Source organism: Fringilla coelebs, assembly GCF_963513975.1.
Source record: "Fringilla coelebs genome assembly, chromosome: 5".
NCBI lineage: Eukaryota > Metazoa > Chordata > Aves > Passeriformes > Fringillidae > Fringilla > Fringilla coelebs.
Window position 1 is genome coordinate 59916686 of NC_140033.1, and position 27376 is coordinate 59944061.

The 27376-nt window shown below is 43.3% G+C and overlaps 1 protein-coding gene across 2 annotated transcripts in view; it reads left to right on the forward strand.

Annotated features, from left to right (window-relative positions):
• Positions 1 to 27376, forward strand: part of CREB3L2 (cAMP responsive element binding protein 3 like 2) — a 74781-nt gene that overhangs the window by 37758 nt on the left and 9647 nt on the right. Inside the window, exons 2-8 of one of the 2 annotated variants that reach the window (XM_084206709.1) lie at positions 676 to 892; positions 13109 to 13275; positions 14873 to 14960; positions 16699 to 16880; positions 17558 to 17704; positions 19397 to 19455; positions 20589 to 20657. In XM_084206709.1, the coding sequence (XP_084062835.1) occupies positions 676 to 892; positions 13109 to 13275; positions 14873 to 14960; positions 16699 to 16880; positions 17558 to 17704; positions 19397 to 19455; positions 20589 to 20657 (929 nt within the window). The remainder of the gene's footprint in view (positions 1 to 675; positions 893 to 13108; positions 13276 to 14872; positions 14961 to 16698; positions 16881 to 17557; positions 17705 to 19396; positions 19456 to 20588; positions 20658 to 27376) is intronic. The other variant, XM_084206710.1, reaches the window with a different exon arrangement.

Genomic DNA, 27376 nt, shown 5'->3' on the forward strand with positions numbered 1-27376 from the left:
GCTTTAGCTCTGGGGCCTAGAAGCTGGATATGGGCTCTAGGTGGAATGCTACTTCTAAAATAGATACATAAATCAACCAGGAAGCCCATTTTATAGCAAATGTGTTAATTGCTTGGCTGTGGATGTGCATGGACCCGTTTTCCTGGAGCACACGGAAAGTTCTGCGCAGCTAAAACAGTCATATGTGGTGTCAGTCTGTGCTGGAATGTGTTTCATTTTTCTTCTGTGGTTCAGTGAACATTAACCCCTTATATTCTATTCCATACACAGTATGTTCTGGTGATGGATCCTGCAAGATCTTTCACTCTGTCTGAGGGAGATGTGCTTTCCCACTTTTGCCACTATGGTGCATGGTAGTGAGTACCTTCGGGGTGGCAGGAGGAGACTGCTTCAGGACATGAGTACCATGCTTCCATTTTCCATTTTTGTTGCAGTTCAGTGAGAGACTCTTCTGTTGTAATGCATGCCTCTGAGAGGACTTTTGTTCTAGCTGTAGCTCTTCAGCTTGAAGCAGTGATTGGAGGAGGAGGTTGTTAGACAGGGCTGGGGGATCCTGCTGCTGACTGGCACCGATGACCAGTGCACATATAGAATTGTTCTCATCTATTCCCTCCTGTGCTTGGCATGACAGACAGGCTAGGAGATAAACTTTCCCCTGCCTTTTTGTCTCCACAGCACTTCACAGAGTTCCTGGATGAATTTTCACCTGATGTCCTAGGCCAGCTGTTGAATGATCCTTTCTTGTCTGAGAAGAATGAAATCATGGAGGTGGAACTGTCTCCAGCATCCCCAGCACCCCTCATCCAGGCTGAGCACAGCTATTCCCTCTGTGGGGACTCCCGACCCCAGTCTCCCCTGACCCACATCTCCACTGATGACAACTTTAATGAAGGTACAGCACACTGAGCCCATGTTCATTTGTTGTGATGATGCAGTAATGAAATGCTTCTGGTGGAACTGTGGAAAATGATGATGCACAGAAATTGATGAGAACCCATAGCATTTTTAACAGCTACCTGCAGTTCAGCAGTTATAAACATCCAGATGGGGAAAAGGGGAAAGGCAAGAATGGTGGGAGGAGGAGATCCAAACTTGTTCTGGTGTGAAGTGGTTGGTGGAGGAGCAAGACCATGAATATCTGGTAACTAAAGGAATAAATGCAATGCCAGACTCTGACTCCTAAAAATTAGTTTATCTTCACCATTAGCTTTACAGCACAAAACAGTGGAGTGTTAAGCTGCATTAGAATAAAAGGGAGAGGGATTAGTGCTTTTGGCTAAGCATTGACCAGCTAAACTGTGAAGATCCACCAGACAGGTCTTCAGAGGCTGACAGTTTTGTAGTCCAAAGTGCTCAGTTGGAACAAGATGAAATCTTTTAGAGATTTGACAAGAGGGCAACTAATAAAACCTGTGAGAAGGATTTTTCAATGTGGGACAGGATTTTTGGAAATTATTGGGAGACATAATCTACAGAAAGTTTTCCATTTTTCTATTTCCTAGCTGTTTTATAGGAATATTTTTAAATTAACACATACAGGAGATATTAATTGTGGAAGGGAAAACAAGCACAAGGAACATCAGAAACCAAGCTCTTCTGGAAGTTAACTAGGGGAAGCTTCAACTTAGGCTAAAAGTGAGGGAAGTTTCCTTTGGGGAAAATTCCTGAAGAAATGCATACTGCTGAGATCACTGTAATAGAGCTGTAGCCAAATGATGTTTTAAAAAGCCAAGAAACATTAACAAGTGGGTTTAAAAATAGAAAATGAATGGAAAACATTTTGTCTTATGTTCACTCTGCAGAGTGTTTTATAAGAGAGGAGGAGGAGGAGGAGTTGTTCTTGGTTTTTGGGATTTTATTTAGTCCTAACCCCAGAATCGTGCTCATAATCTTTCTGCAGCTATTGACTTCAAAACAGTGAAGCTCAGAGAAATACTTTAGTAAATTGCAATATTAGAGGGAACCTGGCTGTCTGATAGATATTCAAAGGCATCACCCTGATGATTTTCCATTCCTTGAATCTGTGAGAGCAGGAAAAGAGGATTTTGTGGATGACAGTACTGCAGGGCTTGACGCTGGGGATTGAAAGCATCTCTGTTATTAGACAGCAAAGGTACACAGTGCTCCTGACAGCTCCAGTGGAGGCCAGTCCCCTTGGTGGAGTGAGGGCACAGACACTGGGAGCACCGGTTTCCTTTTGGGGACCAGAAGGTACAGAGTGTGGAGGGGGAGGTCTGGATGTTTCAGCATGATCCTCTGCTGCTGGGGAGCTGGGAGGGGTTTTGTGGAGTGGCAGGAGCTGAGACATATATGAAATATCCCAAAAATTTGCATTCTCCAAATACCCATCCCAGTGGGCAAATTGGTGAGCTCTTGTAGTGTTTTCGTGATTTTTCTCTGGTGAGGGGTGGTTTTTTTTCAGCATGCAGGGAGGCTGAGAAAAAGGCTAGCCTTGTTCAGCACATGATGTTCAAGACAGGTTTAAGCCTCTTGGTGTCTGTTTCCATCTTTTGTTTCCCCCCCTGTTGCAGTAGGACACGAAATGAACGACACTCACACGCTGAGATGTTTAAGGCAAAAAAGGCGCGTTTATTTCCAGACTTTGATATTTATAGAATTCCAAAAGTGACCCTGGATTGGAGGATGAAATTGCCACCTCTCCAACCACGCTGGTCAAACCAACAGTCCATCAGTTCTCTCCTCCTTCAGAAAGGAATGCAAAACAATCATTATTTACATGAAAAGTGCAAGAGAAACTCCATTGCAAATATGTAAACATCAAAAAGCTTAGAACAACTTTAAAAGAACAGAGCAACACCCGCCTCCCCCCAAGTCTTCCACCACCTTATTGAAAATGTTATTTAATGTTTCCTCTCAGCCATTATGGTGGAGTGATTGGTTGCTCTGGTTCCATTTTCCTGCCCACTCCTGCAGGGGAAGGAGTAATTTCTGCTGTGAGCAGTTTCTTGCTGGCCGCTGCTTGGCCATTACCATAATTTCTGCAACTGCTGAATTGACCTATTCCTGTAACTGTAAATTTTATATAAAGTTTTTCTAAAAAGAGCTAGAACTGTAAAATTTAGGAAACTCATAAGTCTGGGTTTAACTTTTCTGAGAAGTCCTGTTAAGCTCAAGGTGAGAATACATTGAAGTGCCCATAAAGTCAAGGTCCAAACTCTGGCTTTCCCCACTTACTCTTCTGACTTCACTGTATTGAGGGCCATTTCTCCAGCTTTGTACAGAACAAATTTTTTTGAATACTTGCAGCCTGTGGGCTCTCTGAAGGTGTCAGTTTTAAAGCACAAGTGTACAAGACATCTGGCATTTAATGGATTATTTGGTTTCTTCCCATGATGAGAATCTATTCTTAGATTCAGTTTTGCATAATCTTTAAAGATAACTAGAGGGAGAGAGATTTCCAGGCTTGACCTGGCTGCTTGCAGCTGGTTGATCACTTTTGTTGGCCTGAAGTGGTGAATAAGGCATATGGCCTGGGGAGGGCTTCAGGCTGCAACATGAAAAAGGAGGCTGTGTCGTGTGTACCAACTGTCCACACCAGCTGCACTGCCTCCTCTCTCCCACCAAGTTTCTCCTTTCTAGTTTTGATACCTGGGGTTTTGGAAACAGCTGCAGAGTGGTTGTGAGGAAGGACAGTGGGTAGCTGTGGAGTGGAAAATGCTCTTGAAAGGACATGAAGAAGCTGGGAGGGCAGACTGGGAATAGGGCTGATGGGTAAGGGAGGTCTCATTCAGCCTTTTGGGGCACAGATTCATTTCTGACAGCTGTAAAGAAATAGGGAAAGAAGCCTGATTTTCTGTTGTGGTCGGTGCAGGTTTGCCTTCAGTTTTCCAGTCTCTGCAGCTTTTTAGAAAGGGAGGACTGTGGCTCTGATAGCCAGGAGCAAGGCAAGACCCAAGTTTCAGCAGGCACTATGGTTATTCTTGTGACTGATAGGCTCAAGAGTGTAAGCTCTTCCCCTGCCCTCCCATGCTTGATCTTGTTAGCTGCGGGCACAAACTTTGGGATTGTGGCTGTCCCTTGTTTTGGCCACGTGAGATGCATGGGTGACACCTGAATGCAGGTAATACTGAGGGGCTGCTGTGTAGCAGGAATGTGAAGGCAGAGCCTGCAGCATCTCTGTGGGGCTCTTCATCCTCTGAGATCAGTTCAGGTGCTGGGGATGTGTTGTGGTGGGTGTGTGTTTGATTTTCCTGCTGTTTTTCGCTTTGTGAGCCTGGCAGGGCAGAGCCAATGGACAGCTGGGCAGTCACTTGGGTGCTGTGTCTCCTCAGATTGTACCCAGGTTGCTGGGTGCATTCCTTTTCCAGTCCCTGGAGGGCTCTTCTTTTGAGGCAGCTCTGGGTCCCCACCTGCCCCTCCTGTTGGTGCTTTCCTGCTCAGGAATGCTTTGAAGTCACTTTTGGATTTGAAGAGGCTTGTCTTGGCTGAAGGTTTGACAGAATGATTGCTGAAATGTTGTGTTTGTGTTTTACTCCTAGCTGTGCCAAAACTGGGGCTGGCCCCAGACTGTAACCTGTATTGTTACTGGGTTTTTTACTGCTGAGGTTATGATTTTCTGTAATGTGCTTTTAAAACTTGAATTTCCTTTTTCAACTTCTAAAATTCAAGTCCATCTCCCTACATGGTTTGAAAAGGAAAAACACAAACAAATAAGAAACCCAAATGAACCAAACAAGACCCCCAACACCATGGCTCCCACTTTTCTCCCTTCAACAATAAATCCATCCTTCATCTCAGGCAGGGCTATGAAAAACCCTTGCTTAGGAATGGAGTTCACAAGCAGTAATCAGTGTCATGTGCTGTCTCTGCATAGAGGCACCTCTGGCCTTGAGGCTCAGGTTGGTCTTCATAGGTTTTATTTGTGTCCATGTGTATGCACACATTTAATATACATGTGTATATGTGAGTCATGAGAGTTTTATTATTTATATTAGGTTATATCACATATCCTAATTTATTTTCCAAATATAGAGAGGTACAATGTCCCGCTGCTGTCTGTTTTTGTCCAAATACTGAATCAATGTAATGTGAACAATGAAAATGGGAATCGCTGCTGCCCTGACTTTAAAGAGAACAGAAATGAAAGAAGAAATTCATTTGTCATAGCCATACTGGTAATTTTTAGAGCATATTCCTGCAACTTGTTTTCTGCCTCATTTTTTTTCTTTTGTGTGTTTATTTAGGAAATGAGGAGAAAGTCATTTAGTGTGAGTGGTCTGTGTTTGTATTGATTTTTTATGTGGAAAGGTAGCAGTCAATCCTTGTCACCATCTGCAGTGTAAAATTCATACAAACATAGAATACTCTGAGTTGGAAGGGACCCATGAGGATCATCGAGTCCAGCTCCTGGCCCTGCACAGGACACCCCAAGAATCACACCATGTGCCTGAAAGCATTGCTCTGTATGAGAACAACTAAACTCATACCAGAGTATGAGAACTTCTGTATGTCCAAGGTCCACAGTCTCAATAGTTCACTCTGCATCAACCCTGTAACTCCTACCTGAACAGCAGCATGTCTGAAAAATGCTAGTTTTGATATAGAGGTGGGTGTTTACTTATGGTTACTGTTAATTGTCAGCTTTATTTGCAGTCTGGCCTCCTTTAGCTTCCAGTTACACATAGATGAGATCTCATTATAGCCCTTGTTTCTTTTAAAGAACCATCTGCTCTCTGAAACCTCTTTCCCTAGGTGTTTGTAGGCTGTGATTAAGTTCCCTCTTGACTCCTGCTTGGATACAGTCTAAATGAACTGTACTTCCTTGGTGTTTCGCCCTAGGTGGAATCTTCTGGACCTTCAGCTGTTGCTGTGCCTTTCTCAGTACAAGAGCCTTTGCAGTTTCTCTTTCAAACTCTTTGTCAAGTGACTGATTTCCCAGGAATAGTTTCCCCGATGATGCATGTTATGGGAATTCTCCTCCCACTTCCAGTCCTGCTGTTTGTCAAACCAGTGATCTCACTTTTCCTGTAGTGTTGCACTGACAGCTTGTGCTCACTTAGTTATGTACTGTGAGCACCACGTCCATTTCATGTGTGTTGAAGCCATAATACAGATCTGCCTTCACAGCATCTGTGTGGGGTGTGAGGAGAAAAACTGGGACCTGAGAGGGAGAGAGAACTGCTTTATTTGACCACAGTGCTTCTGTGGATAACTTTCTCATACCTGAAAAGGAAAAAAAAAAAAAAAAAATGTTATATAGGACATTTAATGTTATCCAACTTTAAGGCTGTAAATCCAGCTACCACCTCAGTCTGTGCCTGACTCCCATGTATATAAAGGTGGTATGTTTTTGTTTCTATCTTAGTAACTTTGATAGTGATGCAAATTATCTGTGTGTTGGACATGGACTCCGTGCTGTATGGCCAAAGAGGGGATGCTGGTATGAACGATGATCATTTGTTATGAGAAAAGCTATTTCTGCTATGCATTGTAATTACTGTGTATTACTGCTGCTTATCTTTGCCCCTTTATTTAGTTTTCCCTTGCTGGCACTTTAGAAAGGACCCCAATGTTTGGTAGTCAAACAGTGTCTCTTTTGTCACAGCAGTTCTGAGGGCTCCGGTTTCGTTATTTGCGGTGGGAGCGTGTGCGCTGGGAGGGGGAAATGCCATCTGGAAAATCTGTAAGAGGAGCTGTTTGTGGATGAATGTGGGCTCTCACCTCCCAAAGGAGAGAGGGGGAGAGGTAGAGGCGTTGGAGTTCAGCATTTCAGGCAAAATCAACAGGGCTTGTGTCTGACAGGGAGGGTTATGTGAGCCCAGAGCTGGGCACTGAGAGCCATCCAAGCCCAGGGGAGTGAGAAGGAAGCAGTTATTTCTCCAGAAAGGTCCAATTTGCCTTTGGGAGGCTGGAAGGGCTCAGACTGCAAAGCTGGGGACAATAAACTTCCTTTCCTGCAAGTAGAATGTCCAGCAGCATTCCCAAAATGTATGCATCAGAAGCCCTTTTGGGCTCATGGTGCAGAGATGCTTCTCTGACAGATCCAGCAGACATTTTCCCTAAAAACAATTTGTGAGCCTCTTCCAAGAGGTGCTTTCCCTTTGCAGTTAGCTGCCTCCCAGCTGGCAGCTGTTCTGTGGTGGTGACACCCCTTGGTGCTCTGTGTATAGAGAGGGAGGATCCAGGTGAGGACTGGACACTTGTCCAAAGGCCAGCTTTGCACACAGGGACCCTTGGTGCATTTTAATCACCCTCTGCATCAAGGTGTGTCATTACCATGTGGTGAGTTGAGCCTGAGACTGCAGGTGGTTGTTCATGGCATGGCTGTGCATGCAGCCCTGTGGTGCATGGTGACAGTGTAAGGTCTGCCAAAAGGAATTAGTTGAAACCCTATTGTTCAAATCTGTAACACAGCTGAAGAGGGAGGTTATTTAAGTGCACTTGGCTGGAGAACACTTTGACTCATTAGGGAACTTCCTGCATTACCCTGTTCAGAGATGGCTTTTCTGATACCTGTGCAGAGCACTTTGATAGTCTGTGGTCACCTTAATTTTCAGTTTTGTTTTTCCCTAAGTCGCCTTATCCATTGCTTGAACAGGGAACTTTACCAAGGAAGCAAAAGCTGCCTCTTCATTCTGGTGATACAGATAGGGATATATCCCTTGATGATTCTAGAGGTCTCATATGCACACTGGTTTGAAATGGCATTGAGTGCACGCATCTTCTCTCTGTGATGGAGATCTGTAGTGGTGGTATGGGCTTTTATCCCCCTCAGAGATTGGGTTCAGTGGTACAGCCTTCATGTGGGTTGTTTACATGGTGGTGCTATCTTATTTTTTACTGCAGAGGGGAAAAAAGGTGAAACCCATGTTGTTTTTCTGGGTACTTACATTCTCTGTACTTGAGAGGGGTGGGGCTGAGATGCAGAGTGCATCTCTCATTTATTTAAAAATGCATAATAAATGCACATGCAACTTAATTAACCAGCAATAAGTGTCTCTGTAAACTCTAATGAAAAGTGCTGAAAAGAATGTGGAGAGCCAGGAACACCATTTTACTTATTTTTGTAAGTTTTTTTGTACATCTTTCAGAAAGGGTGAAATTTAGTCAGTGTTGGAGAAGATCTGCTTTTTCACAGGAAAGGAGGTGGTATGTTGGACAAGACTGAAGAATTAGTTGGATAGAAATAAAAAAGGAAAGCAAAACTTTCTGGGAACTCTGATATTAAAAACACTGTACAGTTGAGGTAAGCATTTTTCACGTTGTTTTCCACTTTGCATCCCCTGCCTTTCCATACCATATCCACGAACAAGAAGCAAAATATTGCAGTTCTTCTGAGAGATATGAATATCCTAGACAACTGCGCATGGTCTTATTAAGAGACTATGTAGAATTTTTTAAATATGTATATAAATACAGATCTATAAAAAGTGTTTTTTTATAAGCACAGAAATGGTGTCTGTTAATTATGACATGTGAAAACACAGCTGTTGTTGGTTGTGTGTTTTTCATGTGGGCCTAAATCACACACACTGATTACAGCTACAGGTGTGATGCTTGGAGGAGCACATTTCTGTTGACAGCCATCATCACAGTGTGTGAGGTGTGACGTGGAAGATGTGTGCTAAAGAGGTGTGCTGGAGAAGAGGCACAAGTTTGGTGACAGAATAAGCACACAAAAGCTTTCTGAAGAAATGTAGTTTTAGCCTTGGAGATCTTATGTGCATGGGTCACAAACCCTGGGTGGCTGTGATGAATGGGTTTTTTGGATGGCTGAGTTGAAACTGTGATGTTTAACTTGCAGCAGTGGTAGGTGCTCACAGCCCAACCTGAAAGTGTGCTGGATTCTGATCAAGTGTAGTAACAGGGTTAAATCATCTGAAAAATTCAATTCCGGTTGTCTCCAGTTGTCTGTTTTAAATTACTAGTTCCTTTTTGGCCTTAGTCTCCCCATGTCTCACATGAATTTTCAGCTCCACTGTGAAAATGAATTCAAGTTGTGGAGTGTTTCCCTAGAAGGGAATTAAATAGCCCTGTGGGAAAAAAATTTGGGGATTGTATTCAGTAAAGGAGAGGTGATTCTGTGCATGAGACAGTGCAAAGAACAAACCATGGAATATCTTCTCAATTAGTGAAGCACCATGCATTCTGCTTGTTAAAAGCATGGGTTCTGTAGAGAAACTCTTTGGTCATGTTATTAAAGCATTCCTATTTCTAGGTGTTTTGGATGTGCAAAAGGACTCTGAGGTAAACATTCTTAGGTATTTCTTCATACTTGGGTGCTTTGCAGCCTGAATGTTCAGTTCTTGTGTGCAATTCACCAGCACTAGTGCATTGCAGGCAGAAGTGTTAGCTGGGATTTTGCCAAGTACTGTGTGGGCTCCCTAAATTACATGTTCCATGTGCCAAAATGCCTAGCATTCATGGACTTAGGAAAGGGTAGGTAAAGGGGAATGCTACTCATCTAAACAGTCATTGCATGATAGAGTTCTGAGGTTTGTAGAAAATGCCAGCTGGGGAGAGAACTGACAGCCAGGATCACTTATTCAACAGTGAGCTGTTTTGAAGCCTGAGAAGAGATTTTTCAGGAGAGCCAAAGTGACAATACTTAGGATGTGTGTTTTCTTAGCCATTTGGAGAGCCAAATCTCTTGTTTAGGCTTTCTTGTCTCAATATCTGAATGACTTACAGCATATTTTGTTTCACCTTTGAGGATGCAGTGTTGCCCTATTCATATTTGTCTAGAATTCATACCATCATGAAGATTACACTCGCAGCTTCTTGTTTTGGACTGTGGCTCAAGAGTTCACATGTACCTCCTGGATCATATCAAATATGAATATAAACACCTCTAACTTCTTAACACCAGTCATTTACACTTACCACAGCACATCTTGCTTGGTTTGGTTTGGAGAAGACACCTTTTCCTCCAGTGGATCTCTTGAGCCAGCTCCTGTTGTCCTTTTCATTTCAGTATTTCACATGCATATCCTTTCTTGTTCTCATTATTCTGTGAAACCTCTCTCGGGGTTCTCTGTAACCCTCTATCAGAAATACTCTTGTTTTGGAGGGTGTGCCATTCCTCTCTGTATGACCACTGATCTATTAGCTTGCTCCATTTTCCCTCTTGGCCGAAGTTTTTCTCATTTTGTGTTACATTCTCAAGGACTTTGGGAGAAGGGTTGCCACTTTGCTCTTCTAGTACAGTGCTTGGCAGAGTACACTAAGATGCTAAAAAACTATTATAAAAGTAAACTAAGAATGATTTTCAGATAATTTCAACCTGCTGTGTTCAGGAAGAGGAGAAAGGAGAGTGGGAAATAAATCTCTTGAAGTAGAGAGGGGCTGTTGGTGACTTCAGAAGCTAGGATGTATCAAAAGAAAGTAACTTGTAGCATAACAGTCCCTCATCGAGGTAAGGAATGTGGAACTGGGACTTGGAAGAAAAGATGGCAGGGGAAGGGGAGGGGGTAGGGGGTGTGGAGAGTATCAAGGTGAGATTTGACCAGTCCTCCATCCCTTCCTTTCACAGGATTGTTCATCTGGAATGACAGCTGTCACCATGCATTGCAGGAGGCAGTGTCAGAGAAGTGCCAGATGCAGTTGTTCAGAATGACCTCAGCGCTAAGCACAGCGTGTTGCTGTTGCTGGAAACCCTCTGTAACCCTGCAGACTGGTTAGACTGGCTTAAAGCCTGGAATAACTCTGAGCAGTTTATGCAGATCTAAGTGGTGATGGCAGGGATGTCAGGTTAATCAGCAAAGTTGGCTTCCAGAGGAGTAAAAGGACGGATTCCAGAGGAGTGAAGTGACCAGCCAAAGGCCAGCATATTTTGCTGTCTTAGAGCAGCTGAATATTCGTGATGAGTCTGGGGATTAGAGGTGATAAACATCATAATGTGCAGCCTTAGAGGACATGCCTTGTTGTGCTGGTCACCCATGGCTGCATTTCCCTTCTACTTTCGTGATGATACAAATTTAAGAAACTTAAGGGCTAATTACTGGCCTCACTAATAGCTCTAATTTATCCATAGCCTTCACAATGGTGCTGCCCCAGGGGTAGCTCGACCCAGAGGTGCAAGAGGCAGCAAAGGGAGGCTCTGGACAAGGTGATGTGGGGCCAGTTCAAACAGGCATTTGAAAGTTGCATTTGCCAAGGGATTCTGGATTTCCAGGCAGGTTAAACCACCTTAAAGGTTTTACCTGGACAATGCATACAGAGCAAGCTGGGAGAGAGCTGCTGCTTTTGTGTTGTGACTGGAGAAGCTTGGGGAGGGTTGAAAAAGAGCAATATCCTCTCTCCTGAGTTAATATTTAGGCAAGTCTACCTATTTTTTTCCCATAAATACTTCTATTTTTGCATTTCCCAGGAAGCTTTGGGAGTAAGCTCTCCTGAAGTTTAAATATGGTGTTTAGCCCTTGCTCTGCAGTTAACCTGGCAGAGTGCTGGCCTTGGTGTTCTTGAGCTTCTGATTACAGGATACATATTTTTCATTTTTAATTCCTTGGTGTGTCTTTACTCAAATTACCTCCTTCCTTGCCAGTGGTGGAGGTTAGGTCCCACCACAAAGTAATTACTAGCACTGGAGATGCACATTCTTCTCCCTTCCTCCAGGCACCCAGCTTCTGCCCAGTGCCTGTGTGCTCTCTGTGTGTGTGTGGTCTTAATAGCAAGGACACACAGCAGCACAGGCTGTAAGCCCTCTCTTATTTTTGTTACCTGTTTGCAGCTGAGCTCTGTTGGCATCTCACCAGCTCGATACCCTCAGCTGTGAATGGAGGGTCTTGTGCAGCCTTGCAGAATGCTGGTGGCACAGCCCAGCCCCACGGCTGCCTCCCAGGATGCTGGTGCAGCACACAGTTAATTCAGAGCTCTGTTGCTTTCACCAGCCCTACAGTGTATGTTTTTTCTCTCTCTCTTTTAATTTCGTATGTGCAGTAAAGAATCTGTTTGAAGGCAGTAGAAGGCTTTGAAAGAAAGATCAGCACCCTTCTTCCTTTTATGTATATTTGCTTTCAGATTCCAGCTGCTCTGTTTAATGGATATGCCTCTCACAACCACTGCTCAGTCGTGAGAGAGGACTGTGCCACATGCTGCTGGGATGCAGTGTCCCTGGTATAGGATATTCTCCTGCAAGAGGGAAGACTAAAGTCTTTCAGTTGGAATAGGAAGTTGTCTAAGGCAGAATTGCAACTGACAAAAATGCATTTGATTATTTTGTATTTTTAAAGGGGGTTCTTAATAACCTTGTGGAATTGTTTCAAAGGTTGAGTCTTTCTAAGTTCTTGGTGCTCTATTATACTTCAGGCCTGGGAAAGGAAGTCCTTTTTCAGCAAGTAAAACAGTGAATGGAAATGGGGAGCTAAACTTTCCATGCCAACCTTCTTCCAGCTCTTGACAATGTTGGGCAAACCCTTCAGCTTTGTCTAGAAAAAAGTTGCATGGCTTTCTTTTGACTAGGGAGCTTTCAATAAGTGGAGTTAGGGGATAATTCTGCTGACACGTGATGCATGTTTCACTGCTGCCAGATAAAATAGGCATCCTGTGCTGTGACTTCCCAGAGGCTCTGTGGAGGAAATCACCATGATCACCATGGCACTGGTGCTCCTGTGAAATCATCAAAGCCTATATCCTCTTCTGCACACACATACCTGGGGGAAAATGAAGTTGAGGGTGTGACAAATACTTTGTTCTAAAGAGTATAATCCCACAATTTGAGCTATTTGCTGCCTGCTAGCAGTAGAAGCAGCAGAAGTCTGGCTAAAGGCTATCTCTAGAAGGAGGAATAAAACAGAGTCAGCAGGCATTAGGCTGTTTAGGACAGGGCTCTCTGGCTGCTTTAGCCAGAGCTTGTTTAGTCTTGTTCTGCTACGCATTAGCAGCTTTCAGCAATGCACAGTGATTAGTGCTCTGTGTCTTTCCTCGCTGCTCCTCTGTGTATCCTGGGGCTAGGATTAGGTTACAGCCCTGAAATGCCATGGTTGTCTGCATTGACTGAAAGCTGAATAGTAAGGGCAGAGTTTTGTTGATAGACTAAAATGTCTTCTGTGTTTGTTTCCCTTCTCTGGAAAAGGAATGACATTATTTTCATTTGTAGTCTTTCTGTTTCTGATCTAAACATGTGGTGTTCAATTTCCTTCCCTGGCAGGTGACCTGGAAAATGAGGAATGGTGTCTGGCTACAGAGTTTACTCCAGCTGCAATAAAGACTGAGCCAGGGCTTTGTGAGACATCAGGCCTCGCTCCCTCCGTCAGTCTCACCGTCACGGCCACGTCGCTGGAGGGGGAGCAGCCTGAGCTCCAGACAGATGCCCTGGTACTGCAGACTCTGTTCTCTCTGCACACTTAGCTGCAGCTTCTCCTAAGGCTGCTGACCAGTGGAGCCTCCTTGGTGCCAGAGCTTGGCAGTTCAGGATGCACACTGCAGTCTGTTCTAATGGTTTTTAATGTTTGCTGGTGTCCCACTGTTGCTGTAAGAGCTTGTTGTCTGCATCTTTAGCTCTTAATGGTTGGATGTAGGACTTTGTCTTCTATGCTGCCCCCAAAGTCTGGGGCTTTTGGGTTTCTAGAAATATTCGAATAGTTTCTAATGAACCAGTTGCACCTGGTTCATTAGAAACTATTAGAACAAGTTCACCTAATCCACTTGCTCTGTGAAGCCTTTAATAAGACCTTGCTTTAATGCTGCTGTGCCCTCCCCTAAGCAGAACAAGACTCCTTGTTTGGATTGATTGGAGAGTTTCCCTGTTTGCCTCCAAAGTTGCTTTTGCCAGATCTGTGAAGCTTTGACATTTCAAGCTGCTGCTACTTCCGGACCAGCCAGCCTCACAAGGAGCTTTGTGATGCTTTTCTGACCACAGCTGGAGCAGCCAGTGGACATTCTAAAGAGCTTAGTTTGGCTGTGGTTGGGTTAAGGAGAATGAACTGCAGCAGCTGGTGGCTCACCAGGGTCCCCAGCCAGCAGAGGAAGAAGCATGGCTGCTGTCAGCCCCCAGGATGCAATGTCAGTCCAGGCTGGAGAGAGTTGATACATGCTGACAATAAATGTTTCCACTTGGATGGGGATCAGAAATAGGTGCAACAGAAATTATTTTATGAGAAACTGAAAAAAGCTAAGCACAAGTTTCCCATCATTTTCTCCTGGCTTGACTGTGCTGTTCCCAGGACACAGTCCTGCTGTACCTTGGGATGCTGTGAGAGTGTTGGGACCTGCTGGTGGCTCATTGCTGTTGCATGGATTAGTTACACAGGTTACTGAGAGAGGTTTTGGCTGCAGTTAGCCTGCTGGTGTGCCAGCCTGGCTTCCTCAGGCCTGGCACTGCAGCACACAGACAGGCTCTGGGCAAAGCTTGGCAGCCTGGTGCCCCAGCCTTGTCAGTGGGGCAGGCCAGGTGTCTTCCCAACTCCAGGCAGCAGTGACTGTCTCTTTTCCTGCTCCTCAGCACTGTGAAAGGAGCTTGGCTCCCAAAACCTGGTGCTCAGTGACTGGCACCTTGCTCTTGCTCCCAAATGACAATGGCCTTTAAGAGGCTGTCCCTGACTCCCAGGGGTGTTCCTGTCCTTGCTCAAACAGACCGTGCAGTCCAGCAAATCCTAGCAGCAGCTCTGTTGCTAAGAGAAGTAATTTGAGGGGGTTACATGTTAGCTTTCATGTTAGATGAAATGTCATCTCTGAGGCATAATCTTTTATTTTAGCTAAATATAGTAGTAAGAAAAGCCATTGTGGGAGCAGTCAGGGCAATATTCTCTGTAGCCTGGTTTTGCAAACTGTGTGAAGCAGTGAAAGCTTTGCCTGTGGCAGAGCAGGAGGAGAGGAAACCTCTCCATTTATGGAGAAGTAATCCTTGTGCCCTTCTGTTAAGACTTTCAGATGTGTACTCCAGGTTTTCATGCTGTTAATTTCTCTTTTCCAGATGAAACCACTGACCCAGAAAGTTCTTCCAGAGATTAAATTGGAGCCCCATGAAGTGGATCAGTTCCTGAACCTCTCTTCTAAGGAAGGTCTGTTAAATATGAAATGAAAATGTAGGGGTAAATGTCCGGCAAGTACAATAAATGTACTTTACCCTGATTAAATATTTGGATTTCTTGTTCACCATGTCAGATTTTAGGCTGAAGCTGTTGTTTTATAGGGATTCAACTCAGGCTGTTGAAGAGCCAGAGTCTCTCTGAGCCTTTATGTGAAGTTTTCATTCTTTCTTTCACCTCCCCCCCGCCCCTTTTCATTACAAAGAAAATGATCCCTTTTTCTCTGTAGGATATTAATAGGATATTAATAATTGTACTGAAGAGAGCTTGAAATATTCAAGGACAGGATTATTTAGGATAGAAAAGAAATCAATTTGAGGAGATTTAGTTAAGATATAAGAAACTTTACTGTTAAACTCTGATGCAAAGCAGGATGTGAGTTTATATGAAAATAAAAGTTAGGTGAATCGTTTATAGCATATTAGTTTTAAGAACAATCATTATCTCTTTGGTGAAAGGAGGAGCAAAGACCCCTACCCTGAAAGCTAAACACAATTAAAGCCAAGAAGACTTTGGAAGAGCCAAATATTTGGTGTGAGATCTGAGCAGATAACTGCATTTCAGTTAGAAACACTTGATATTCTGTTAGTGAATTAATTTCTGTGGGTAAGTAGCACTGCTCCAGGGAGAGAAGCAAATAATGTAGCAGGTGGATAAAGGGAGGTTGTATCTCAGCCCAGATGTAGATTTGTTTGCTCACTTTGTGGGATTAAGGGCCTTTCTGTTTTTCAAATATGTTTCTTCTTCTGTCAACTGCAAGAGCTAACATGTGAGATTAAAAGAGTATTATAGATTTTTTTATTACTATTTTTTCTTCCATCCTCCCTCACCACCCATTTGATCTTTTCAACTCAAACTTGCAAAGTATAACAGAAGTGGAAAGTGGCAAATCAGCCCTGTATCTTCCTACTTCAAAATTCAATTGCTATAAATTTAGCTCAGAGAAAGAGTGACTTAGTTGTGGCTGTTTTGAGCATCTGTTAAATTGTCCATTTAGTAAGAGTGGGTGAGACATCCCTGTTTCTCTTGGTCCAGACCCTTTTGAACATAAGCAGCACATTGACAATTCTAGAGCAGGTTCTTTTGGCTGCAGCTGAGGTTATCTGATGGCCCTGGATAGACAGTGTGAGAGAGGTTCCTGTGGTGGCTGCCTGTGCTGCTCCTGCTCCATCAGTGCATTGAAGCCTTTGCTGTCACTAGGTTGTCAGTCACTTCCCAGTTGTGCCAGATCATGTCCTTAGGAGGCCTTTCTCTCCTTCCTGGTCATGTAACTCCTTGGATGTGATCCCTTCCCTTGCAAATACTGGCAGATTGTTTAATCCATGGCAAAGTTAGAAAATACTATTGTTTTTGGAGAGAAAGTATGCTGGCTCAGAGCCCCTCTGTTAATGTGGTTTCCCAGGAACAGGGAGCTTGTACTTTACATTATACATGAACCTCAAAGCATTTGAAGAAGGAGCTGAAGTGTAGGTAGAAGTGACTGGAGCATATGCACAGAGCCCTGTTTTGTCTGTCAAACCTAAAGATAGCTGCTGCATTTCATTCCTCCTTTGGAGACCTGCATGCTCCAAACTTCTTCCAAGTTGCCTCTTCTGCTTGATCTGTTTTTCAGCAGACACTCCTAGTCCTAGGAACGGTGTGGTGGCTGTAGTGGCAGTCTGAATGGACACCTTAAACCCTTGTGTTCCTTTCTGTCTCTGTTGCCATTCAGCAGTGGATCCCCTGCATTTGCCTCCCACCCCTCCGAGCAGCCATGGCAGTGACTCTGAGGGAGGGCAGAGCCCAGCTCGCTCGCTGCCTCCTTCCAGCCCAGTCCAGCTCCAGGCCACGGCCAAGGTCGCGTCGCGCGCAGCTTCGATGCTCTCCAATTCCCCTCTCCTGACTGCACCACATGTGAGTTGAGCTGGCTCTCTCCTCCACCAGTTATCTCTGTCTTTTTTTTTTTTTTTTCCCACTTTTTAAATTACTGGTTTTGACAGAGATTTGCTAACTTTCTGTTGTTGTTTCGATGAATTCATCTCTGGTCAAAACTGCAGATCCGGTAATTCTTGCTCACTGGTCTGTTCTGTTCCCACAGGGAACAGCACGTGCTTCTCCTCCAAGTTGAGACAGAGTTCACCAGTGTTATTAGGTTTATCCCATCACGGACTGTGTTTTGCCTTAGGGCCCAGCCCTGCTGGGTTGACCTGTCTCTGGTAGATCTGCATCTGTCCTCTTGCCATGTCATTAGCAGGTGGTGATCTTTAGGGGGAGGGATTTTCAGTAGTGTTTCTCATGTGTCTCTATCCCTGTTTGAGCCAAAGGCAGTTATACTGTTGGCCTCAGTGTGGACAGAGCTGGGCCAAGAACAACTGTTTGGAGGGAATCCTGTCCCAAAGGTTTGAACTCAGAATGGAAGTTACCTGAAAGGTCTTCCACACATTCCCAGTTGCAGGAGGCTGTTCTAGTAGGCTTAGTGCTGTCTGAAGTGGGAGACCTGCTGCCTCTCCTCCCTAACAACCTTTTCTTCTAGGAGACTGTGTGCACTTACTGTTTCGTTTTATTTTATTTCATTTCTATGACCCATGAAGAAATTACAGGGGACTGGCCCCCTCATCCTGACAGAGGAGGAGAAGAGGACACTGATAGCAGAGGGCTACCCAATCCCTACCAAACTGCCCCTGACAAAAGCAGAGGAGAAAGTCCTGAAGAAAATCCGCAGGAAAATCAAAAACAAGGTAAATGTTAGTTAGCTTTGCTGGGTGGGTCCTACTTGTTCTTCATTTTAAAAAATGCTGCAGGATTCTGCAGTAATGGTCCCTGGTACTGTTGAATGCTGTAAGTTGTCTTTTAACAAAGTGCTTTTCTTTGTTCCTGAACACATCCATCAAATTGTCTGTCAGTGTGTGTGTGCCTCAGTGTAGGTATTTACCTGACCCCACTAACAATAGAGTATTTAGCAGGCAGGGTATCAAGTTGCTGTGGCTTGGCTCCATTTAAAAATCAGAACAATCCTACCCTTATGGTGGGCAAAGAGCTCTGTATTCTCTGCATGGTGAGGAAGGTGTTCTTTTCTCTTTCCTGTTTCAAAATATGACTCTGTATTTCAGTGCACTAGTCTTTTAATCACTGAATTCAGTGACTTTTAAAGTTGATACCAAGGATGCCAAATGCCCTGCAAGTTTGGGTTTTTTTCCTTCTGACATGGGGAAGATTCTAGTGATAGAGAAGGATGCAATTTTTTTCAGACCTGGCCAGCTCACTTGTTCTAGAGGATTTTAGCACATATTTCATGGTTACTATATTCTGCTGCTGGTTTTGCAGATAGAGATGTAAATTCGAGTACACTGAATTGGAATTTGGTCTTGTCCTGTGTTTTTCCAAAATTTTCTGAGGTGATCTTGTGCATTTCATGTGTCACTTACGTAGAGTCATTTATATTGAGGAGAAATCTGCAGGTCCTTTGGTCAAAGGCTTGGAAAGCAGGGTCAGCTTAGAGTAGGTTGCTCAGGGTCTTGTCCAGTCACATTTTACTGCTGCAAAGGATGATAAGTCCCCCTGTGTCTCTGGGCACCATGTTCCCATATTAGGATACTCTTGTGGTAAAAGCAAATAAATAGAATCCCTAATGTGTGACTGGAATTTCCTTTGCTGCAAATTGTATTTGATGCCTCTTGCCATTTGCTGTGTGCCTCTGAGAGCTCTGACATAATCTTTGCTGTGTGAGATAGTTGAAGACAGCAATAAATCAGATTCCCTCCTTGGCCTTCTCTTCCTCAATCTGAGCAAGCCTATCTTTTTCTTCCTTTCCTGAAATATCATGTGCTCTGGCATGCTTATTATAGCAGAGCCCTGCCTCTGAGCCTGCTTCTGTACATCCAGAGGATTTGTTTCTGAGCCATGGACTGCACTGCTGTACTCAGCTGTGGTTTGCAGCCACTGAGCAGAGGGGGAAGAACCATTCCTCTGAACCTGCTGACTACAATCTCCTTGATGCACACCCACATTTGGTTGGCTGCTTTTCCAACAGGAGCACACTGCTGACAGTTGTTTGACTTGTGCATCAGGACCCCATGTCTGTGTCTGCAAAGCTGCTTTCTAGTACATCATGGGCTTTTTCTCTCCTGGATGCAGGACATTGTCCTGGGATCATCTTTTGGTATTTGTCCTGGGATATTCTCTCCAGATGAATCTGATTAATTTTTTAAGGTTAGCAGGGGATGATCTTTTTTTGTGTGATTGAAAGGAGGAGCCTTGCTTCAGAATGTGGAAATAGATCAAGTCAGTGCTTTGCTTGCCAGGAATAGAAATGAGAACAAGACAGATGCTTGAATCCAGTAACACTGGGGCTTTTTACCAGTTTATTAATTCATCTCTGATGCTTTTGTTTTCTATGCAAATATTTGGTGTTTTTCATCCTTTTTCCTCAGATCTCTGCCCAGGAAAGTAGAAGAAAAAAGAAAGAATACATGGACAGTCTGGAAAAAAAGTAAGCCAGCCTCCTTCCTGTTTCCAGCAGGCCAATAGCACTAGCTGTGGGACTGGGAAGGGATCCAGCTGTGGCTGCTGGGACAGTTCCATGCAGAGAGTGCCAGCTGCCATCTCGTGGCAGTGACTGAGAAGAGGCCCTGCTCCCGGCAGCTGCTTGTCGGGGTCAGGGCTGTGCCTGCCTGCACTGGGTGGCTGATGTGCCAGCAAACACTTCACACCTTACATTAGGCAAGACCCTGCAGCTGCATCGGCCTTCACCTCAGGGACTGTGTTGGCCTAGTGGACAGGCAGTGTTCAGGGAAAGATGGATCCAGAGTGGGTAAACTCTGTCTTCTAGTGCAGATGGAAACAGAAATAGGAAGTGGGTGAGTCAGGACTGCCTGGGAAAATAAGCAGGACTAAGGAAAATAGCATGTGACCCATGGACTTCCCTTAGCAAGCAGGAGCCAAACCCCCACTTAGTGATTTATATCCCAATTATAATCTTTCTTCCAGGAGATGAATATTCTAGTATTACTCTTATGCAAGTCACCAGATGGTTCTGTTAAAACCCTTGTACCATCTTTGGTGATATCCTTGATGTAATTTCCATTTTTTTCTTGTCTCTTTATAGCTCTGTCTCGCTTCCTCAGAGTTACTCTTCTGAAATTCCACCTCATGTATACCAGATATCAAGGATATTTTCTTTTCCCTTTTATTTCTTCTTGAAGCTATTCAGGATGTTTCTGTTTGTTTTCTTAGGAGTCACATATTTTACTTGGACTTCTTACATGTTATATGACAATGTCCTTTAGTTTGGGGATTTCAGGGGTGGTTTGGAAATGGGTAGTGTCTTGGGACAGTCTTGAGCGCTGTCCTTAATCTTGTGGCTTATTAGCTCTCATAAACTTGAAATTTGAGGCTCTGATTTCAGAAGCATGGCATTTGCCAGACAGCTAATGCAACTTTTGTTTTGTGTTTCGTGCTATGAAGTGTGATTAAATATTACTACTAAGGTTCATTGGTGTAATTGTTTCTTTAAATGCAGGCAAGATCATAGAGCACTCAGTGAAAGCCAGTTTGGCTTGTTTTACAATCACTTGAATAAACAACTGATGCTTTTATATTTCTCTTTCGTTGTGCTATCTCCAGAGTTGAGACCTGCTCAAATGAAAACAGTGAGCTGCGTAAGAAGGTTGAAGTCCTGGAGAACACTAACAGGTAAGGTATGGATATCATCAAACAGAACTAGGTAGTGGCATATCACCATGAAAAGTGAAAATCTGGTGGTTAAGAGATCACTGAAATGTGAACAATAGGTGTGTCTGATGGGGTCCATGTCAGAGAAAGATGTGGAAGGCCAGTTATTGTGACTGCAGTGAGATGTAAAGCATGGAGCTTTTGATGTCATGTCTTAAACTGCCTCCCCAGCCTGTGGTGTGCTTGAGAAACCTTTTAGCACTCTTCTCTGAGTTCCTCCACTGCCCAAGGGAATGTCATTAGCAATACAAAACAAAAAAAGCCCTGCGGTCCAGCTCTCCCAATTGTCTTTATTTAGTGAAATTTTGCCAGGAAGCCTTAAGCTGAGACATGACACTTCCAGACTTAACAGTGCTGAAACTCAGGAGTCATTATTTACTTCCTTATGCACTACTAGATGTCATTGCAATTATTGTGCACCCTTCTAACTATCTCACACCCCAGAATTTCCTTCATTTGGAGAGGAAAATCATCTTACTTCTTCATGTCTGAAAAAATGGGTGACTCAGTGGTGGCTTTTTCAAAGGACACATGGCAGAAGATGTTGAATAGCTAAGCTTTTAATTTGATGCTAGCTGAGAGAGCGCAGTGTCAATCCTGGCTTATGCTCAGTGTGGCAAATTCCTGTGCCAGGTACCAGATGAGCCCACCCTTAACACTTCCCAGTTAGAGGCATTTGCAGTGGTGGTTGAATATTACCAAGGAACACGATGGTGACACTGAAGTGTGGGGGGAGGCTGGGTTTTGGAGATGAGACCCACGATCATGGGAAATGGCCCCAGAGCTGATCTGGCAGCCAGTGCATTGCTAATTGAGTGGCATGTGTTGTTTCTAATCTTTGGATCCAGTCTCTAATTTCATGAAACCAGACCCTGTAGCACTGTGACTTGCTGCAGAGTGTCTCCCACACACTGCTCATGCATAAAGACATCTGCTGCTTGCTTGAAGAGAGCCAAGCCATTTCTGTGCCTCTTATATAGTCCTCCAGGGTTTGACATAAAAGAACCAGGAACTATTCTGCAGGTGTGGAGTAGAGATGTCTCACCTGGAATCTGTCCCAGAAGGTACTGAAGCCAACTTCTCTTAAGAAAAGGTGCAGCTGTAGATTATCCTCTTGGGGACAACATGTTATCAACCCTGCTGTTGTTCTCCCCTGTTAAAATAAATTTTGCCTGCTGTTTTCATCTCTGAACTGTTGAGGATGTGCTCAAGCTTTGTTGGTGTTGTTCATCCTTTCAGAAAGGACCTTTGGCATCTTACCTATTATTTGATTATCTTAATTCTTTCATGCTAAGTGCTCTAAAATTTTTAGGTAAGTGATATGATCTCCAAATCCTTAATACTTTCCCCATGTGGGATGAGTTGCATTGTTTCCTTCCCTCTGCCATAGCATTGATATTGATCTGTAATCTCATGCAGAGAAGCAGATGTTCATCCTTCTGCACAGAAATTCTTGTAACTCATGGCAGTGCTGTTTTGGCTATTTAGATATCAACTGTGTCTAAAATCTGCTAAGGCTTATGTGTGAAGTACTGAGAAATTTGTTAAAGTGCCTGCTTTCATCAGACCTCAGTTTTGTAACATATCATATTATAGAGTTTTTCACCTGAACTCCAAAAAGCCACTTTTCCTCTTTACTGTATAATTGTGCAACTGTCTCATTCAGAGAATGCTGGTTTAATGTACATTATCCACATCCTACAGTGAATTCAAAATGTCTCATTTCCTCATTGGTATTTGCACAGAGCTTTGGCATGGCATCCAGAAACTGTTCACATGTTTCAGAACTTGTCTTCACAGCACCCTGTAGCTGAAACTTCCATCTCCTACATACAGTAAGGAGTCTAAGTTTGGAGCAGTGGTGGTCAAAATTATTTGGTGTCAGTTTCGTGTATCAGATACCCAATTTTATATGTTTAGGACTTTATTTCTCAAAGTACCTAACACAGTTATGCATACTTGTATCTTATTTAATATGCCCAAAGCAGAGCCCTAGTTGACTTTAGCTGTAACTTTGAGTGTTCATTCCAGTAAAAAATGAAGACGTTATTGAACATATTATCTAAAATTAGATCTACAAACATCAAAGCTGTTCTCCCATTGTGAAAGACTGTAAGAGTGGAAGAAAGATAACAGGAAAATAAGATTACATGTTAAAATGATGCTTTCAGCTGTAGATGTAGACAAAGTTGGATGGTTGAAAAGTTGGGCTATAGTTGCTTACCTAAAAGTTAATGAACATGTATTACTGTCAGTCACTATCATGTTTGTGTAGTCTAGCTGGATTGAGAGGAACTGAAGAGCAATTTCCAAAACATACAACTATTGAACAGCAGTTTCCTTTCAGTATGTGCAATCAGATTTTAAGAGTATGTTAATCTATATATAGAAAACATTTGCATAGAGACATACCTAAGATTTCAGGGAAACCCTGCTTGCATTTCAAAATCTGGCTCCAAACCATGGAAACACGAGAATTTTTTTCTGATAAAAGTTTTCCTTCTTTACTCTCAGTAACATGAAAAAAAATTAGAAGATTCTTCCTTGAAAGCCAGCCTTAGCCTGAAAATCTGGGTTTGAAGAGATGTAATGTCAAAAGTGTGGGTGTGGTCAAAAAAATTGCATCCAGGAGCATCTCCCTTGGCATTCACACATCTTAAAAGATAAGACAGGAGGCTGGGGATCAAGATGCCAGAATTTTTAATTCTCATTACTCTGAGTGGGTGAGTGCAGCATTTTTGTCAGCTTTAGTATTAGAACACTAGCATATGTTACCTCTCCTAATTTGTGTGACTCAATCCCTTAAAAGAAACCCATCCAAGTTCCTTCCTAGGCAGTTTTCTCCAGACTAAGGAAGCACATTATTACATGTTTACCTGTTTTGTCTTGTTGCCACAAGTGAGCCATTGGTTGGAGTAGAATCCAAGCATGTGCTCTCTCAGAAAGCAAAGGGTGTGAGAAGAAGCTGGTGCTGGGTATTGAACTAAGTTGTCCCAGCCACCAGGAAGGTTTGACCACTCACATCTGAGACCAAAGGCAGAAACTGCCAGTGATCCAGAGTGTTGCAAACATTCTCTGACACCAGTGTTGTCTACCTGGGAGCCCTGTTGGGGTTAAAGACAATTTTGAAACATCTGGTTCTGGGTATCGTGTTGAGAAGTGCATTTGCTTCTCACTTTTGTTGAGTCTGTATTTGTAAGTATCTTGATGATCTCTTTTCCTGGAGAAATGATAGACATAGGATCCAGTGCATGAGTGGTTGAGAGTGTCCCACATGGACAATGAATGCAAGGGGCTGCCAGAGTTGCTCCCATGGAGTAACAGTAGCCAGCTGTGTAGATCTGCACTAACAAGCACTTTAAAGGCAATGCCTTGTAAATAAAAATAGGATATTCGTCCATTTCTTCAACTCCCAGTCACCTAAAGATCAAGTTGCACATCAGTCTGACCCACCAAGGATTTATCAGCACCGAAGCTGCCAGACTTCACTGATTTGATTGGTTGTTCATTCATTTGAGACTGATAAAGTCATTTTAGCAAATTGTTTTCAAGGAGTAAAGGATCTAGGTTTAAGTTGCAATGAGATATCTTGCACCTAATTTCAGGCCACCCTTACAATAGTTGACACAGCTTGGCAGCCCTGGAGTAAGTCCTTACTTTCAGACCAAGAGGACATTGGTTTTCATGCTGAAACATCTTTTATGGAAAATTGCTGGAGATTTTCTTTGTAATTCAAATGGGAAGATTGTGGATTTAAGTGGTCTTTTAGTTAAAACTTTACTTTGGGTGTTGTCCCCTTTCCTACAAATAGGACAAACAGAGAAGGAATCTCTGTGTAGAATTAAAAGTCAGAATATTTTTTTCTCTCTCCTTATCAGAGTTGGGTTTTGTTCCTCACACAATATGAATAATCCTCTAAAAACTTTCGATTAGGATAAAGTGTTTGGTGTCGCCTAGAAGATGTTGTTTGGTTGTTTTTTTGTTTGTTTGCACTAATGTTGGATTTTAAACAGAAATGCTGACTTGAGGTCTCCCAGGTGGTTCTGTAGTGACAAGTTTTCTCTCCTTAAATAAAGTATCACTGGAAGCAGAAGGGAAGGCTTGACTTTCTCCATACTTTGGTAGTGATAAGACCTCTTCTGAAGCTGAATATATGTGAATATGCACCAAAACCAAGACGTCATAGACAGACTGAGTTTGCTGGCAGCATGTGGAAGGAAGTGCAGGAGTCTTCAGGCACTTTACAGCTTTCCTATGAGGTGCTTCCATTGGCAGGGAGAAGCGTGAAAGCACACTCACACCTCCTACTGAATTGACCCTCTAATTGAATATCCTTGGGAAACGTGTCAGACACAGTGAAAATAATCCCTGTGGGTGCAAACCCCCTTAGCATGCTGTCTTGGGATTGCATTTTCTCCTGTTAGGACTTAGCCATAGGCAGTGTATTCTACTAAGAGCATTTGTGGCCTTAATACTGGTATTTAGAGGGAGCATCATCGTTTTAGGGAAGTCCCTCTTCTGCAGAGCAGAGATCTGCTCCTTTTGCCTCTCCTGATCCAGATCACCCTTGCAGTTGTCCAGTCACAAATTTTTGCAGGGGAATCTTTTGGCCTCAGAATGCAGTCTTCCACCATTCCAGATTCAAAGTGCACCAAGGAGTGTCTCATTTTGGCAGTGGCAGGATAAACTGATGTCATCTCTGATCAAACTTGTTTCTTGTTCTTGCCTCAGTTCTTGCTCACAGTTTGCAAATGCGCCTGTATCCTGTCAGCTCCAAACACTGAGTCCTTGTCTGTTGAGAAGGAAATGGTAGCTCTGCTCAAACAGATAAATGACTGGGGGAAGAAAGACATTTTTTGTGAAGGTATTTGGTAAATAAGGTGGAGGATGAATCTTCCTCTGTCTCTAGAAGACCTCGGAATACCTGCCTAATTACACTTTCCAAAGAGACTGTTTTGTAATCCGCTCTCTGGGCCCACTCTGCCCAACAGGTTTTTTAATTGAGCATGAAAAGGCAGAGATGAACAAGCTGAGGAGAATTGCCTCTTCTCTGTTGATTTCCTCACCAGCCATTAGCTGTTTTCTCACTGACGCCTCCACAAAAAGTGGCAAGAACGATCAGCATTTCAAGGCTGCTGCTGCTGCTGCCAGCCCCCGAGCTGAGGAGGAGGAGGAGAAGGAGAGCTCCTTCCTCCTCACTCTGCAGAGCTGCTCTGCATCGAGCCCAGTGAGTCAGGCCTGAAATGGGGGAAAGATTGAGTCTTCCAAAATAGCATGGAAAGTTCAGGGTTGAGAGGGCATTGCTGTCTGACACAGCCCATGGTGGGAATACTGCAGGCAAGGTGTCTGTGCCAGGAAATGAGGTGCACAGGTCTGGGGAACCCTGTGCCATGCAGTGGATGTCAGGAGGAACTGGGGAGAGATGCCAAAGGGAGCAGGGAATTAGGATGGTCTCATTTAGGTGGTGGACACTGTTTGTATCTCTTAATTTGCCTGTGGTCTTCTGTATTACTGAATAAAGGATTGCATTGGGCATATTGCTCTCTTTTTTAAATACTGAGTTGCAGAGTAAGCCACGCTCTCAAGAGCATCCAAGATATTCTTTCTTAACAAGTTGAGAAGGATCTGCTGGCCCAGATAAATCTGTGCTGTGAGAATGCCTTGTGCTCATTTCAGAGTGTATTCCTGAAGTCCTTGAATTCATTAAACCCTAATTAGCAATGAGCATTGATGATTAAAAAATCCATGAAAATAGGCAGAGCAGTGTATATTGAGCTGTGAAGGCACCTCTGGGTCTGTCCTACAATTAGCTTTTAGCCAGTTTGGTCTTAAAATACCCCTTCTATTTTCTCTGACATCCTGACCTTGCCTATTGCTTTAGCTTTTGACGTAACAGCCTCCAAAACTGTCGTCTGGAGTTTCTGTGGGGTATCCTCCACAGTAGATTGTGAAACTTATAGGAGAAGTGAAAAGTAAACTTGGGAATAAATAGAAAATTTAGTATCTTGATACAAAATTATACTGTATTTGTGTTGAGGACAGGCATTTGGGTCACTGATAGATTGTTAAAAAGACTTACGTGAAAATCCTGTACCAATCATGCTTTGAGATAATTTCCCATTTAAATTACTTGTGTTCTGACTGTAGTAATTGATGCTACAGCAGAAAAAGTAAAAAAAACAGGCAAAAAACAGTCAGAAAGGCTCTTCTGGTCTGGGACTGTTGAATCCAGCCACAAGAGAATTGTCATTGTGGCTGGGACCTCTGAAAGACACAATCAGAGGAGCCACTGGAAGCATCTGCAATTTTTGTCAACTCTGCAGGATTTAACAAATAGCATTGAAGTGTTTTATTTAATAAATGAATGTAAGTGAAGTCTGTGCCTATGTCTGGTTTTAAGTTCTTCTCTTTAAAAGTCAGCCAGCATGTGTTCTAAACATCTAAATAGCAAGATCTGGGGAAAAGGGGGTTTTGATAACCAACTAGATAACTGACTAGACCAGTTGAAGGTTTTGAAAACTAACTGAGCGGTTATAAACTTGATTTTGCATCTTTAAAAATAATGGCAAAACACCTGCTGAATTCATGACATAGAGTCAGGTTATACATGCAACTGGTCACTCACATGCAGAACAGTTTCAGTTGTTAATGTGACATTTTGTATGGAAACACTGAAAATA